This window comes from Miscanthus floridulus, chromosome 7 (genome assembly GCF_019320115.1).
Source record: "Miscanthus floridulus cultivar M001 chromosome 7, ASM1932011v1, whole genome shotgun sequence".
Classification (NCBI taxonomy): domain Eukaryota; kingdom Viridiplantae; phylum Streptophyta; class Magnoliopsida; order Poales; family Poaceae; genus Miscanthus; species Miscanthus floridulus.
Window position 1 is genome coordinate 86,813,868 of NC_089586.1, and position 15,830 is coordinate 86,829,697.

A 15,830-nucleotide genomic window follows, 5' to 3' on the forward strand; every position below is an offset into this window, starting at 1 on the left:
TTATAGCAATGAAAATAATATATTGTGCGTAATGTTACAGTACATTTTGATAGTCTTTCAGACATTATAGTATGATATGCCTTAAAAAGGGAAATGGAGAGTATTTGTTTTCTTATGAACCATTGGGAGCTACTCCATTCGTTATAAACTATTATAATTTACTTTTAGTTTTGTTCTAAATCAATCTTCCATGTCTTTGGAAGATTGATTAACATATAAAAGATTCAAACAGATGCCCTACGAAGACATGTTTTTCTGATGAAACTAATTTAATGTCGTAGAAGCTGATACATTTTTTTATAGAGAAATCGAACCTAAAATAAGATTAGAATAGCCTATAGTAATTTAGAGCTGAAAAAGAGTAGAATTAAGTAGCCGTGACACCTGTCTAACCGTCTCAGCCAAAAATTAGTAACATGACGCATTAGGAGATGGACACGGGGAAGACATGATGCTGCTCCATGGGTTATGCATGAGCTACTTGCATGCCACACGGTCACATGGTCTTATCGTCGTCCATGGACCGAACTTGGGTTTTTATTCCATTCCAATTCCAAACCTTGGGTGGCCTGCGTTATCACGCTGATCTGCCCTTGCAATCAGCTCCACCTGCGCAGGCGTCGGCTTCCTACACGGCCACACACGGCTGGCTCCACCACCGCTGCGCCACAGCGCACCGCCCAGCCCAGCCTATGATGAGGAGTATGATGATTACGATCCAGTACAAAACCACATGCAATCTTTTAATTGCCCTCGTAGAACCATAAATTGGAAAAGGGTCCCCCGTCCCCTGGATGAGTCGGCTTGCATCTCCCACGCCTCTGATGGGAAGCCGTGAAACTCATCCGCCAAAAAAAATAAAAAAATGGAAGTCTCATTTTTTAGAGTAAAAAGAATAAATTAATATATATAAAAATATATTACTATTTATGGTGTATAATAAATATTAATATATCAATAATGGAATATATTTTTCATAATAAATTTAATTAAATATATAAATATAGATAATGGAAAATCTCGATTTTTTGAGGGGTCAAAGGATCAAATTTGACTAAATATATAAAACATATTAATATTTATGGTATGTAATAAATATCGATATATTAACCATGAAATATATTATTCATAATAAATATAATTACTAGATATAGATAATATCTTTAATCAAATTAATATTGTTTAACTCCTTAGAAAGCAAAGACCTCATTCTTTTGAAGATGGAGATAGTAGTAGGAGTACTAGATAACATGCAAATGCCTTTAACAAATGCCTAAACTAAAATGTTTTAGTTAAATAAAAATATCACTAGTACGGCATAACATTAGCTCTCAGAATTGATGGACATGCTCGTCTCAACTCCATAAACTTCTTTTTCCCAAAAAAAAAACTAATTCCATAAACACTTGAAGATGAGGCCGTAGGCTCTTTATCAACAATTACTGTAGTAATATATTTATCGAACGAGCGTGCGTGTGCTGTGTAAAAACATCATTTTACCTTCGGAACCACGCAGCCTCTCACCTCGCGCAGATCACAACATCATCGAGAAAGCGTCAATCAGAGTAAAAAAAAAAGAATGGAGAAGGTACATTTTCAACGAGAAAAGGAGAATAACTGAAGCTTATCATTTCTTTTTCCTTTTTTTTTACAACAATCATTTATCTTTCCTTGGCAGAGGTTGGAAACGACCGATTCGGAGCATCTCACACGCCGTTTTCTGACCACCTTCCCCCTCCTCCCCTGACCCTGATGGTCTGATGCCAGACACAGCTCAGCAGCAGCATCGCATCGCCTCGCCCCCGATTTCTTTTGTCTCTCTCTCTCTCTGGGTCTTAAAAATCCAACGCCAACGCGGCCACCGGACGCGCATTGCTCTCCCTCCCTGGCTCGTCCCCTCATCATCGCCACCCGCTTCCTCTGCTCCCCCTTCCAGGGGGCGTTCTTGGATTTCCAGTTCCGTGAGCTGCGTCTGCTGCTGACGCCGCCGCCGGTGGTCGCGTAGGTGGTGTCGGCCCGCAATGGGGAGGAGCAGCGGCGCCTGCTCCCTTCTTGGTTCCGCCCAGCTGCTCCTGCTGCTGCTCTCGCTCGCGCTCGGCTCCGCCGCCGCCCAGAAGGGTTCCACCTGGAAGACCCTGAGCGGTAAGCTCGATTCGCTGCGCTCTCACTTCGTTTCTTGAAAAGTTGGTGTGTATGTGATCTGATCTGATCGAAGTGCTGCCACTCTTCGCTTAAAGATCAGCCTTTTTTGCCTGTAAACTGCGAATTTGGTTTCTGTACTACAGCTTGGCCTGGATCTTCAGGATGAGCATGAACTGGCTGCGCATTTAGTTCTTTTTTGGGGGGCTCAAGCTTCTGTTTTTCTGCAGCAAAATAGTTTTTTTAGGGCTTCTGCAGCAAAATAGTTTTGCTAGTCTTTAGCACTGTTTGGGGGACTAGATTTCTGGTTGGAAGCTTGGGGCCAGCCATGATGCTTACCTTTTAGCATTTCGTCAAAAAAAAATGCACGGTAGCCTATCCAGCTAAGTGGCATTTGGTTGGGATTCAATAGACGCACATTTTATTGTTTACATCACCGTGTCCTCAAGTACAAGCCTATGCATAATCACTTTCTTAGTGAGAAATACTCGTAAATCATTAGCTGCTGACGCATACTGTTCATCGGCTGCTTATGGACCCATGGGGATTGCTTGTTTTGAGAATGGGATGGGAGTGGATCTGATAGGACTTTATGCCCTACCAGCTAGGAGTGAGGGGGAGAGAGTTGAGGGGAGCTACAGTACCCGCGGGTACTGTTCATGCAAGGGAGAGAGAGTGCAGGGGCGGCTGGCTCCCAGGGCAAGCCAGCAACTTAATGGAAAAAGTCTACTTAACCCCCCACCTATCAACCATGGTCTACTTCACTCCCCAAACTATAAAACCGTCTATTTTACCCCATGAACTTTTCAAAACCGTCTATAAACCGTCTATTTTACCTCCCACGGGCGGTTTTCGATGGTGGTTTTGCTACAGTAACGGTGGTTTGCTGCAGTAACTTTGGTTTCACTTTTTTTAATTTATTTTCGCTGAATCTTTGAAAAATCATAGTAAATCATAGAAAAATCATAAAATGGAAAATCCAATTTTGTTGGACTCCACATGAGTAAATCTACATAGTTAACATATAATGTGGTATGCTTTAGTACAAAGGTTTTGCTGTACCTTTAGATTAATTGGAAAATCTAATTCTGTCTGTAATTAATTGGAATTTATCTATAATTAAGTTATACATGGTCCAATGAGTACGAAATTTTTACTATAGTTGAAGCATACAATAATTAGCCTACCATAAAAATTTCACCATAATTGGACCACAGAAGCTGCAGCTATGAATTGTTCCAATTAATTACAAACAAAATTGGATTTTCCAATTAATCTAAAACTACAGCAAAAATTTTGTACTAAAGCATATCATATTATATGTTCATTGTGTAGATCTACTCATGTGGAGTCCAACAAAATTAAATTTCCCACTTTATAATTTTTCTGTGATTTACTATGATTTTTCAAAGATTCAGCGAAAATAAATAAAAAAAGAAAAGGTGAAACCACAGTTACTGTAGCAAAACCACTGTTACTGTAGCAAACCCGCCGTCGAAAACCGCCCGGGGGTAAAATAGACGGTTTTATAGTTGGGGGATGAAATAGACCATGGTTGATAGGTGAGGGGTTAAGTAGACTTTTTACGCAACTTAATTGTTGCTTCTTGCTTATAACTGATACAGGATTCTCTTTTATAGAGATGACTGACTTGACCCTTAAGGAAACATCCTAATCGAATCAATCTATCTTATTCCTTTCCTAACAAACCAATCTAATCTAATCCGGTACTGTTCATGCTGTCATGTTCACGTGCTACAGTACCGCGTGGGCCCGTGGTCCGGCTCCACTTGCCATAACACTACTCCGCCCCTTCAAGACAACTCGTCCTCGAGCTGTGGCGATTGCTAGAGCAGAAGACCTTGCAGTCCAGAGAAGATCGCCATGGCAGCTCTGCACAAGGAGTCCTATGTTGCAGTTGTAATCGAGGCAGAAGACATATGGCTCCCCAAAATCAACTCCGTCCCATGGGATCTGTCTGTAGTGGTGCACGATCCATACCTTCCTCCTCGAGGTGCCAAACTTGGCTGCGCCATCTGATCTGCCTGGAATCGAATCCGCTCGGCTCGAATCCATGGAGCGCCTGCACGTGGAGTCGATGGTGCCCTCCACGAGCAGCCACCCTCGCTATGGGTGCAGCAGAGCGGGGCTGTGCTGGAGGCGTACTCCAAGCGACCAATGGAGCTTTGAAGGCCTGCTGCTGAGCCGGCGGAGAATAAGCGCATGCAAACAGCCATGGTCCTGCTCGAGGGATCGGTGCTGCGGCTCGTAGAGGCAGCGACAAAGGCACCATGTCTGCCAATGTCGGTGCATGGATGATCGCCTGCATTGGTGACACTAGTGCCGGCGGGGTTGTTGGCGAAGCTGGTGATGAGACTGCCGGAGTTGTGGCAGCCGGGGCCTTCATTGGTGATGTGACCATGGCGGGGGAAGAGGAGCGCAACGACACGTAGCTGACACTGTCGTTGTTGGTGATGGCGCCGATGCAGCAAGTGGCGTAGCAGTGTGGAACTGCACTGGCACCACTACGGCTGCCGATGGTGCTGCTGGCGACGTCGTTAAGGACGGCGGTGCAGCAACCACAGCGGAATCGATCCGATCCGATTTGGCGAAGTGGACGGCCGCTGGTGCCTCGTCGAAGCCGCGCAGCTGGTTGCAGTCGGTGATCTGCATGAGCTCCTCCATGTGCAAGGCGTGCTCGAGAGTCTCGTCGGCGGCGGTGGCATCGACAAGATCATGATGATCTATGCCATCCACAGCCACGGACCCCTGCTGCAGCACAGGGTCCTCCACCACGGCTACGGCTGGGGTGCATAGGGCCCGACGAGGAAGGCCCTGATGTCCGCCACGGCCTGCCCTAACTCCAGGATTGCGGCCGTCATCTGCTCCGGGGTTAGGACGAGGGCGGCGGGAGACGACGGCGTCGGGGCAGAGGGCACGATCACCCCTGAGGACGCCAGCGCGCCCAATGCCGGCGCGCCTGATGTGTGGGGCAGCAGCGCCGACGAAGACGCTGCTGGCGGCGGGTGGGTGTGCGGCGACGGCGGGTGGGAAGAACTCGGTAGAGGGCTGGACATGATCGAACCAGAGATCTCTGATACCAGATTGATAGGACTTGATGCCCTACCAGCTAGGAGTGAGAGGGAGAGAGTTGAGGGAGAGCTACAGTACCCCAGGGGTACTGTTCACGCGAGGGAGAGAGGATAGGGACGGCTGGCTCCCAGGGGAAGCCAGCAACTTAATTGTTGCTTCTTGCTTGATTATAACTGATACAGGGTTCTCTTTTATAGAGATGACTGACTTGACCCCTAAGAAAATATCCTAATCAAATCAATCTATCTTATTCCTTTCCTAACAAACCAAACCAATGTAATCTAATCCGGCACTGTTCACGCTGTTATGTTCACGCGCTACAGTACCGCGTGGGCCCCTGGGGCTCCACTTGCCATAACAGGATCAGTTCGATGAATATTAATTCGGGTGGTGCTTTGAATTAACGGTGATAATGACCTATAATTTCACATGGTCATGCGTGTTTACCAGTTTTATGTCTGTCCGGTAATTTTGGTTTTGTATTTTCTGCCGTAGCGCTTAGGGCTGTTCCAGTACTTTTGTCCATCCTCATGACCCTAACAGTAACAATCATCTCATTTTTCCAGGCAAGGCTCCAGTAATCGTTGCTAAGGGCGGGTTCTCCGGTCTATTTCCTGATTCCAGTTTTTATGCTTATCAGACTCTTGGGACTCATAGCTCCCCTGACACAGCCGTGTGGTGTGATGTTCGGTTGACAAAGGATGGCGGTGGTATCTGCCTACCGAGCATAGACATGGATAACTGCACAGTGATAGCCAATGTTTTTCCACAAGGGAAGAAGACCTACAATGTTAATGGTGTATCTACGGTGGGATGGTTCTCCGTGGACTACACAAGCACTGATCTGCTAAACGTATCTCGTAAGTGGAGTTACAAATTTGTGTTTCACTATTGTCTTGAGCATTTTGATCTTGTTAACTGTTGTGGTATTCTTTTTGTACACTCAAAGGAATATGTTCAGATGTCTCATGTCTGTGCATTGAATCTTATGCCACTTAGTAAATGCAGATGTCATGCTTCATTAACCCATTTTGATATTTGCAGTGAAGCAATCGGTCCTATCTCGTGCCTATGCATATGATGGTATCTTTCCAATAACTCGTGTTGAAACTGTTTACACCCAATTTAATCCCGCTGCTGTTTGGTTAAATGTCCAGGTAGGGATAAAACTTTAACTAGCTTTGAACTAAAAAGTTGGTGATTTTCCTCTCACCTGAACATTTGTTTTCTTTCCAAATTGCAGCAAGACAGTTTCTACAGCCAGTTTAAGCTTAGCATGAGAAGCTATATCCTGTCTTTATCGAAAAAATTTGTTGTCGATTACATCTCATCGCCTGAAGTGAACTTCCTCACCAGTATATCTGGAAGAGTTAGCAAGAAGACGAAGCTTGTGTTCCGCTTTCTTGACGAACGCTCTATTGAGCCATCGACAAATCAGACTTATGGCTCAATGTTGAAAAATCTAACGTTTGTCAAGACTTTTGCCTCTGGAATACTTGTTCCCAAAAGCTATATCTGGCCTGTTACACCAGATAATTACCTGCTGCCTTATACTTCAGTTGTTGATGATGCTCACAAAGCGGGGCTAGAAATCTATGCTGCTGATTTTGCAAATGACTTTACTATCAGCTATAACTACAGCTTTGATCCATTAGCGGAATATCTTTCCTTCATTGATAACGGTGCCTTCTCTGTTGATGGTGTATTGAGTGATTTTCCGATTACTCCTTCAGAGGCAGTTGGTGAGTCCATCTATCCTTTTTTTTTCATGATGCTATTAATAAGTATGTGTTCAAGAATTTTATGCACTCAAGGTAGCACTAGGTCAGTGTGATGTTTTATTTAGAATAGTTGTTATGGAATCATGGTTCAGTTATTATTATTATTATTTTGACTTTGGCATGAATCCCCTAACAAGTTGGAAGATGTAGCATGGGTCATGGCCTCTTTGGTCTTGATTTGTTCTTCTTTTTCCCCTGCAGGTTGCTTTAGTAACCTGAACACCAGCAAGATTGATCATGGTACACCTGCTTCCTTTGTCACTTCACGCTTAATTTCACCTATTTATAAATGTTACTGAATTTCGTCACACATTGACAATGCAGCTAAACCTCTAGTTATCTCTCATAATGGTGCTAGCGGTGACTACCCAGACTGCACTGACCAAGCTTATGAAAAGGCAGTTGCCGATGGTGCAGATGTCATTGACTGTCCTGTTCAAGTGACCAAAGATGGCATACTGCTATGCATGAGTTCTGTTGACCTAATGGATGTTACTACTGTTGCAAAATCACAATTTGCTTCGCAAGTAACTACCATCAACGATCTGAAGGCTGGGCCTGGCGTCTTCACCTTCAACCTTACTTGGGATGATATTTCTAAGAACCTAAAGCGTAAGTTGATTTGATGTCATTTCCCCTACTTTTTGTAAACCTGAATGTTTGCTATGCAAATAGAAGCCAAACGTTTAGATATCCACATGTATATATGGTTATGCTAAGTCATCTTTTTTGTGCAATTGATAACTAGTGAATAGTTAATGGCCCATCTGTAATTTTTCTTCACAACTGATCATGCATTTGCTTCAAGACTAACATTTTTTATTGGCAGCCATGATATCGAACCCAGCGATCAACTTGTACCAGTACAGAAATCCCAGAAACAAGAATGCAGGAAATTTCATGAGATTATCAGACTTTTTGACCTTTGCAAAGGGAAAGGATTTGTCAGGAATCATGATAACTGTTGAGGTAAGAAATTAATGATGTGGAAAAATGTTATATCTAGTGTGAACCTAGATTTGAGTGATATGGAGTTGGCTATAGTGCTGTTCCAAATCTCTTACCATTTATCAAGTATACTGCACCGAGAGCAATGCCTTTTAGGGATTACTTGATAATCATTTTTTTTCATAGAAAAAAGTTCACAGATCTGAAAACACAACCTGTACAGTTAGTGATTTTTTTTATTTATATGATTAAAGACTAGACTGGCAGGATCCAAATAAATGACCAATATTTCTAGATTAGTGACCCTCAAACTTCATTCTGGTACAGAACCTTGATGAGAGCGTTGGCAGTTGGGCCACTCAACCCTATGCCTCGCCCATCTAGTCTAGTTTTGACCCTGCCACAAGCCCACAAGTAATCTAGTAGAATTAAAAATCACAGTGACCAGTTCATAGATATTTTAGCTACTTAATCCTTCACTAGGTTAACTAGCATTTCTATGTCTAGAACTTGCTTGCGAAGAACCTGAAGTTAAAGTAAATAATGTGATTTTACCCCTAACTAAATACACTTGACATGGTTTAAAATCTGTGAACTTACCCTACGAAAGGATGACTGGAGCAAAACCAATCCCTTTTTTATGTCTCATGTGGTGGAGTTCTTGCAAGTCCTCACCACACCTCATTCTCCCTTCTCTTTTTAATTCTTGCAGCATGCTGCCTTCATGGCAGAGGAGCTTGGATTTGGTGTGGTAGATGCAGTGATCAAAGCCCTTGATGACTCTGGTTATAACAAGCAGACTGCCCAGAATGTTATGATTCAGTCAACCAACAGCTCAGTTCTAGTGAAGTTCAAGCAGGAAACCAAGTACAACCTTGTCTACATGATTGAAGAAAATGTCAGAGATGCTGCACCTTCCTCCCTTGCAGATATTAAGAAGTTTGCTAATGCTGTTTCTGTTAGCACCACATCTGTTTTCCCGGAAACCCATTATTATTTGACAAACCAGACCAATAATCTTGTTCCGACCCTTCACTCTGCTGGCCTCCAAGTTTACGTTTACGTGCTCATGAATGAGTTTGGTTCTCAACCAAATGACTTCTTCGCAGACGCTACTGCACAGATTAATGCTTATGTGCAAGGTGCTAATGTGGATGGGGTCATCACTGATTTCCCTGGGACTGCTCACAGATACAAATGTAAGTTCCTGATTACAATTTCACAAGTACTGTATCATTTGTTAAGTGATTCAAATATATGAAGTTCTCGATGAATTTATTGGTCACAGTGAACTCCTGCACGAGCATGGGAAAGAACGCACCACTCTTTATGTCACCTCCGACACCTGGTGGCCTCCTTTCAACGATGCCCGCACAGCCACCAGCAGCAGCCCCAATGCCACTCTTGACGGATGCTGACGTCGCAGAACCAGCCCTACCTCCAGTCAGTAACACCACCACGCCTGCATCGCCTTCGCATGCCGCCCTCAGAATGCAGACCGATGTCTTGATCCTCGTCACATTGCTGATGCTATGTGCTTCCCTCATCTGAAGATAGTCCTGCACAACATCATATGCGGCGTGGGCACATTAGAGCTGGGGATTTCACATTGAACTGCTAATAGCAATTCTTTCCACCACCTTTATGTAGCGATTCTTTTCTTGTTCTGTCCGGTGTTTCGGAGGATGGATGGATGTTCAGCTTGATACCTCAACGGTGGCACTTGTGTGTGCTGCCGCTGCCTCTAGGTACATTTTGGTACATATGTGTGGTGATACATTGTTCAGGTCATCTTTCCTCAACCTGCCTCTGGGGGGCAAAATATTGACTGCAAACATACTAAGGGTCTGTTTGAATGCCCTCTAATCCATCTTAATCCACATGGATTTGAAGGGATTGCGGTGTACAATTAGTTAATTTTCTACCCAAATCTTTGCCAACTCATGTGGATTGGGGTGAATTAGAGTGTATCCAAAGTTCCAAACAAGCACTTGGGAGTTTTGAAAAGAAGTAAAATATATTAGAGGTCCAATAACTTGTGAGCAGTGTTATCTAGGTCTATCAATTCTAAAATTGTAATTTTTTTAATCTAAGAACTTTTTAAGTGGTCCATCAACTCTAAAATTGTTTTTTATCTATGAACTTTTTAAGTAGTTCATTAAATCTGATGGCATCTGAAACTGAAATAATGATATTTAGAGTCTGTTTAGCGCAGTTCGGCTTCACTAGTGAAGCTGTTTTTTTTTTTTTTGTTCTATAATACCACTAAAACTAAAGTTGTTGGCCAACGCCTCCTCTCCATCCGACACAGTCGCGGCGAGGTACTAACCAAGCCCGCTGCCGTGGTGTTCTGACAAACTAGCTCCACATTCCATGAGCATCGATGCTAGATGTCGTGTGCTTTCAAGGGCGTGATTAGTTTCCGTATCAAACCAGCTTGGCTCGCACATGGAAGACAGGCTCCCGCCGGGCAAACTGTGTGCGTGCAGGCTGTTTGCAGGTGTCTAGTGTCCGGCAGCATATCCTCCGGCTGGAAGGCCACACGGACACCATGTTGATGTAGCCGTATAGGAGTCACAGTCACCTGGAATGTAGCCGAGTCCGTGTGACGAGCGCAGCCACCTTGGCAGCCTGCACAGACGCGAATAACTCAACGCGGTGGACATTCCGGCGGAAGCAGGAAGCAGGAAGCAGTGAAGCACCCAAACGATGACGACACGGCGTGCAGTCGCCACAAATGGCGTAAGTACATTTCGTCGAACATGTTGCATGCGCACAACAACTCGACGAAGATACTACAGGTGGCTTGGTGTCAAGGAACGTGACGTGAGTTGCAGGCAACGTATACGTATTGAAATTTGAAAGAAGGCCACCGGAGGGCCCGGCTCCGGCTCCAACCCCAGACCGTGTGGATGTGTGTTCTCGTCTCGTAGAGGACGAGGAAGAGACCGGCAGCGCATGCCGCGGCCACCGCGTCGCATTGGCGCGCACCTTGTGCTAGAGCGGCCGAGCCCCCGCGACCGCGAGCGATTGAGGCGGCTATCTACCTGCACGGCGATTGTGAGGCGGGCACGGAGCGCCGTGGTGGCGTGACCAGATGACGCTCCGCAGGATGCTGGCGAACCTCGCCGCCGCCTGGCTGGATAAAGAGCTGGCTCGGCCCCAGCTGGTTCTGGCTCGTTAAGATAACGAGTGAGTCGAGCCAGCTCGTTATTTTAACGAGCCAGAAAGTCAGCTCGGCTTGACTCATTAAAAACTCAAGCTGGCTTGTTAAGCTCGCGAGCCAGGTATAAAAAATACACAAAATATAATATTTACATTTATCTAAAGTTTGAGAATAATAATAATATAAAAGAAATGCATCTAGACTAGTTACCAGTCAATTTATAGGGTCTAGACCAGTTACCAGTCAATTATAAAGTGCAAGACATGAAGTAATACAAAAACTAATACTTTTTTTTTCCTGAAAGTTTGGTTCGTTTAGCTCGCGAGCGGCTCACGAGTTAGCTCGTTACAGCTAACGAGCTACAATCTTGGTTAGGCTTGGCTCGTTATCCTAACGAGTTGAGCCGAGCAAGTCGAGCCAGCCACGAGCCGAGCGAGCTTCGAGTTTTTCGTCCAGCCTCGCCTCCGATCCAATGGGGAAGGTCCGATTCGAGCCATGGTGAGGGTCGGGCGGTGGGCCGTGGCCATGGCCGTGGCCGTGGTAAGGCAGAGGGTTTAGGCCTTCTGACACGCTGGAGAGCTCACACTTTTGATACGAATATTACGACATCCGGATTGCATTAGCACAAAAGTGAGTACTGGATTAGGGATACACCCAGCTACCGCTCGCCTCCGACACCTCCGGCACAGCCGGCCACTACCGTCTTCTTCCTTCCTACCTCTCCCTTCCTCTTAGAAGCTAGTTAACGTTTCTACAGAGTTCGGATTCCACACGGCTTCTTCATCCGTGGGCCACCCAGTCTGGGCCGGCATACTTCAAACTGGGCTGGGTCACCCTTTTGGGCCTCTTCGTGATGACAGACTTTACCGCCTCCAATCCTGTATTGCCTTCAGGTCCATCATCAGTTCTTCGGTCATCTTCTTCAGTGGCATCAGTCACCAGTGTCGTGACACCTTTGCATTTTACTCTTTGTTTTTTTTTTTGGAAATGATGCCATGCTTCACGTGTGGCCACAGCAGCGCCGAATCAGGTCAGCTTGGCAAAGCAAAGTACATTTACACATGCATTACGTATCGATATGTATCCTTTCATTTTTTTAAAAATTTTAATACTTCGAAGTATATTTTTTCTAGTAAGATTTTCACGTTTGTAGTGTTGAGGGGGGTTTGCATTGAATACTTTTTCTTTTCTTTTCTTGCGAGGAGTTTGCACCAAATACTTGGCTTTCTCTAAGTCTGAATCCATATCGTTAAGTTCACATATAGGGCATTGTTTTGAATACTGAACTAACCTCAAGTTAGCCCTAGGCCATATAAATGAGTGGGCTAATTTTAGTGTAGCCTAACTGGTTGTTAGTCCATCTTATTAGTCCATGTATCCCGACGACGTGTGACTGAATGTCAATCACTACTTTGGTCGCCTAAATTCTAGTTCGTAGTGTTACAATCTCGCCGAACTGAGCATTCGTTCATCCAGAATGTGAGAAGAGTAGCAGTAATCTCCAATGAATCATTCTGTACTGCAATCTGAAAAGGATGTGATTGGATTGGACTATGGAATGCACATTGGAGATTTGTACTGGAGCAGTCAATTATGCCACTTGCCACGCAAGAGCTGCCAAGTCAGAAGAGTAGCAGTACCCTAGCAGCCATCGGCGGAGGAGCGACGTCCACCGGCTGGGCTGGGCGCCACCATCCACCCTCCGTTGGGAGTTGGGGACGCCACGCCGTGTTCACTGACAACCGCGGGTTTCGCGTGTGGCCACGGCGCGGCCGCAGCCAATCGTCGCGTCTTCTGCCTGTCCGTCGCCCATCCATGCCGCCTCCCGCCTCGACGCCGGCGACGCACGCGGCCGTGTACGTGACGGCGGTGCCCCTGCGGGCGCCCAGGGGCCCCGCGCAGCTGCTGATGTCGGCGGGCTACTCTCTGGGCATGTGGGACCTGCAGCACTTCATGATGCTCCTGCGGCCCGACCCGGCCCTGGCCCAGGCGCTAGTGTTCGATTTCCAGCCGCGGGACCCGGAGGACGCCCTCGCCGCGCTCGCGGTGCTGTCCCGGAGAGAGATCCCTGGTATGGTAAAACCCTTCGCCTTCCTTCGCGGTTGATTGATTGATTCGTGCCATGGCGAGAGCCTATCTGTCCTGTCCTGCCATGGCGAGGATTTATTTGTCCTGCTCCTGCAACTGCAATGGATGGATGGATGTTCAGCGTCCTGTTCGCTTCGATTATACCGTACTTTTTCAAAAAAAAATAGTATTTTTCTTTCGCAAGGCATGGTTCGTAGAAGGACGCTGCGGAGGGTCCCGGACCGGCGGTGCTGGCTCGTCGGGCACTGCTGCCGCGACGGGGACGACGACGCCGTTGCCGCCGCCGGCAGGTTCAGCGAGCGGTGGCCGACCGGCCTGGTAGTCGGGGAGCACGACTGCCGGGACTACACTAACGGTAATCCGTCAGGGGCCCTCGCTCATAGTCATCGCCATTGCAAAATCGTCGTGGTAGTGCGATCCGCCTCATCCTTTCTTTGTTTTGTTTTGTTTTGTGGATCGCAAGGGCTGGTCGAGGTCCTGACAGGTGAAAAACGTGTCCTGGAGTCGCTCCGATTGGGCGGCAACGGCAGCACCACCAGCGGGGCGGCGCAGCCGTGGTGCGAGTGCCTCTCTCTCTTTCTTCTTTCCCTCGGTTCCTTCGCTCTCGTGGCGCACTAGCGAGTGTGTACTGAATCTCCATCGAGGTTCGAGATATGGTTTCCAATTCTTGGTTGACGTTGCGTGTGCGCAATCTGTTGATGCAATCGTTTCCTGAAGAAAAAAATATTATGGTTACTGATGCAATTTGGTCGAGGTAACGGGCAGCCTCTGGGTAATTTGGCAGATTTGCTGGTCTTTGTTGTTCAGCCTCGTTGCAGATTGTCTGAAAGAGTTCGTCTGAATGTTTCGCTAGGATACTTCTTTGTTACAAACTCTTCGTTTTACTCTGCAGATGGATTATCTAAATACCCCCACCGTCAGTGTGTGTAGCGCATAGTGAAGTATGTACGGTCACTCATCAGATTCTATAACTGGAGACCCAACACACAAGGCAGAGAATTCAAGGAAATGAGGAGACATTTTCAGAAAAAGAAAAAGAAACGAGGAGAGAAGCTAAGGGCATCACCGATGGAGGCTAACACTCTTAGTTTTAGTACAAATAAAGTGATCCACATAGGTTAGGAAATATTGAGACTACTATTCACATAATTCAAACTATCACTACTTGTGGTTTGCACAAAAACTTTTTGCTTTCATCATGCCTCACCTTTATTTCCTTTCCCTCTTCTTTTTTAGCATGGACCATCTTCTCTTCCCAAGCATATGTAGCTTTTGCAAAACACTATGATAAATATAGAGCATCTATTTTTTTATCTGATTCTACATGGCACATGAGGCTACAAGTAAAAGCATGGCGTTGGGGAAGGCAGGTACCCTAGACAAGGCAATGGCGTAACAACGAAATGAGGCCACTTTGCTGAAGGCCAAGGCAAATCTGCAGTAGCATTGCTGATCCATGTAACGTAATCAGGTGAAATCTGTTGTCAGCATCTTTTGCCGTCTGAAGTTTCCGAACAATGATACTACACCTCAAATAGTCGAAGTCCTACCTGAACTGAACACTGGGTCACCCTGCCAACTCCTTCAGAAGAAAACAGAGTCCAAGTTTTCCTCAACTTGAGACAACATGTAATGCATCATCCATTCATCCATATTCCCATAACAAGCAGTGGCAAAGCTGCAGGCCACCTTTGCCCCTACGTCCCCACCACCTCATCCATCCATCTCATCTCAACCCCAGAAACAACAAACCAATTACTTGCATTTGTTGTGCTTACTCGTGCCATGACCAAATGGAGGTAGCTCGGGCGTTGACTAATGCAATGACTTTTCTCCATTAACCCACCCTTATCTGTAGCCTGAAAGGAGGAGACAGAGCATGTAGGCGAGGCCATTAACCTGTTACGGCCAATTGGACCATTGGATCCGCGCCATGATCGGAGGCGCCCAACCCTACATGGTTGGTGGGCCCCGTTACACTGCGCTATAAAAACAGAGATGGGGGCCGACGGCTCTCTTCACGAGGTTGAACGAGCTACAGCCGCCCCACCGATATTACCCTAATCTGATCTAAGAGAGGGTGCGCAGCCAGTGACGGGAAGCGCCATCACAAGGTTCGCCGCCGTCACTGGACTGCACCTACGACCGCGGACAACGCCGCTACTGCACTGCCGCCTTTCACCACCGCGCCTCTACCAAGTCTCCACCGAGCGCTGCGATGGCCAGCCCGTCTTCTTCGAAGACGGCCGATGGTTTGCACCTTCTTCACCCCCCTCTCTCTCACTCTATCTATTAATCCCGTACTAGTAGATGTTCTAGGACTCACTGTTTATTCCAAACACAAGTAAACATGCTAGATCTATGGCTAGTGATCCTGTTCTACTTCTATCAATGGTATCAGTCGTCTAACTAGACGTAGATCTAGCCTATCGGAGTAGAAAATCGAATAGCAGCATTTAGAAGGAGGTGATAGATCCGTTTTCAGATCTAAACAGAGGGTTCATCAAACCCTAAACCCAAAATCGGGTGGAGAAAAAGGGTGAGGAAGGTCTCGGTTTTGAAAAGCAACTCAAACCCTAACCCTAACCCGCGCAAACAACTCGAGGAAGAAGAAC

The 15,830-nt window shown here is 46.1% G+C and overlaps 2 protein-coding genes across 5 annotated transcripts; both read left to right on the plus strand.

The window, feature by feature from the left end:
- Positions 1–1,755: 1,755 nt before the first annotated feature.
- Positions 1,756–9,747, plus strand: LOC136467229 (glycerophosphodiester phosphodiesterase GDPDL3-like). Of its 3 annotated transcripts, none has more exons than XM_066465841.1 (9): positions 1,756–2,142; positions 5,799–6,092; positions 6,277–6,389; positions 6,476–6,974; positions 7,158–7,253; positions 7,338–7,625; positions 7,843–7,982; positions 8,674–9,160; positions 9,250–9,747. In XM_066465841.1, exons 1-9 carry the CDS (start codon positions 2,022–2,024, stop codon positions 9,510–9,512), a joined length of 2,301 nt encoding a protein of 766 aa, XP_066321938.1. In that variant the 5' UTR covers positions 1,756–2,021; the 3' UTR covers positions 9,513–9,747. The 3 variants fall into 3 exon arrangements, with proteins under 3 accessions (XP_066321938.1, XP_066321939.1, XP_066321940.1); XM_066465842.1 differs by having other exon boundaries at positions 7,164–7,253; XM_066465843.1 differs by having other exon boundaries at positions 1,758–2,142; positions 7,215–7,253.
- Positions 9,748–12,683: 2,936 nt separating this feature from the next.
- On the plus strand, positions 12,684–14,874 carry LOC136467230 (uncharacterized). 2 transcript variants are annotated; one of them, XM_066465845.1, is made up of 4 exons: positions 12,684–13,198; positions 13,400–13,570; positions 13,679–13,772; positions 14,108–14,874. In XM_066465845.1, coding segments are annotated over exons 1-4 (744 nt in total). In that variant the 5' UTR covers positions 12,684–12,720; the 3' UTR covers positions 14,109–14,874. The 2 variants fall into 2 exon arrangements, with proteins under 2 accessions (XP_066321942.1, XP_066321941.1); XM_066465844.1 differs by lacking the exon at positions 14,108–14,874 and having other exon boundaries at positions 12,685–13,198; positions 13,679–13,998.
- The last annotated feature ends 956 nt before the right edge of the window (positions 14,875–15,830 follow it).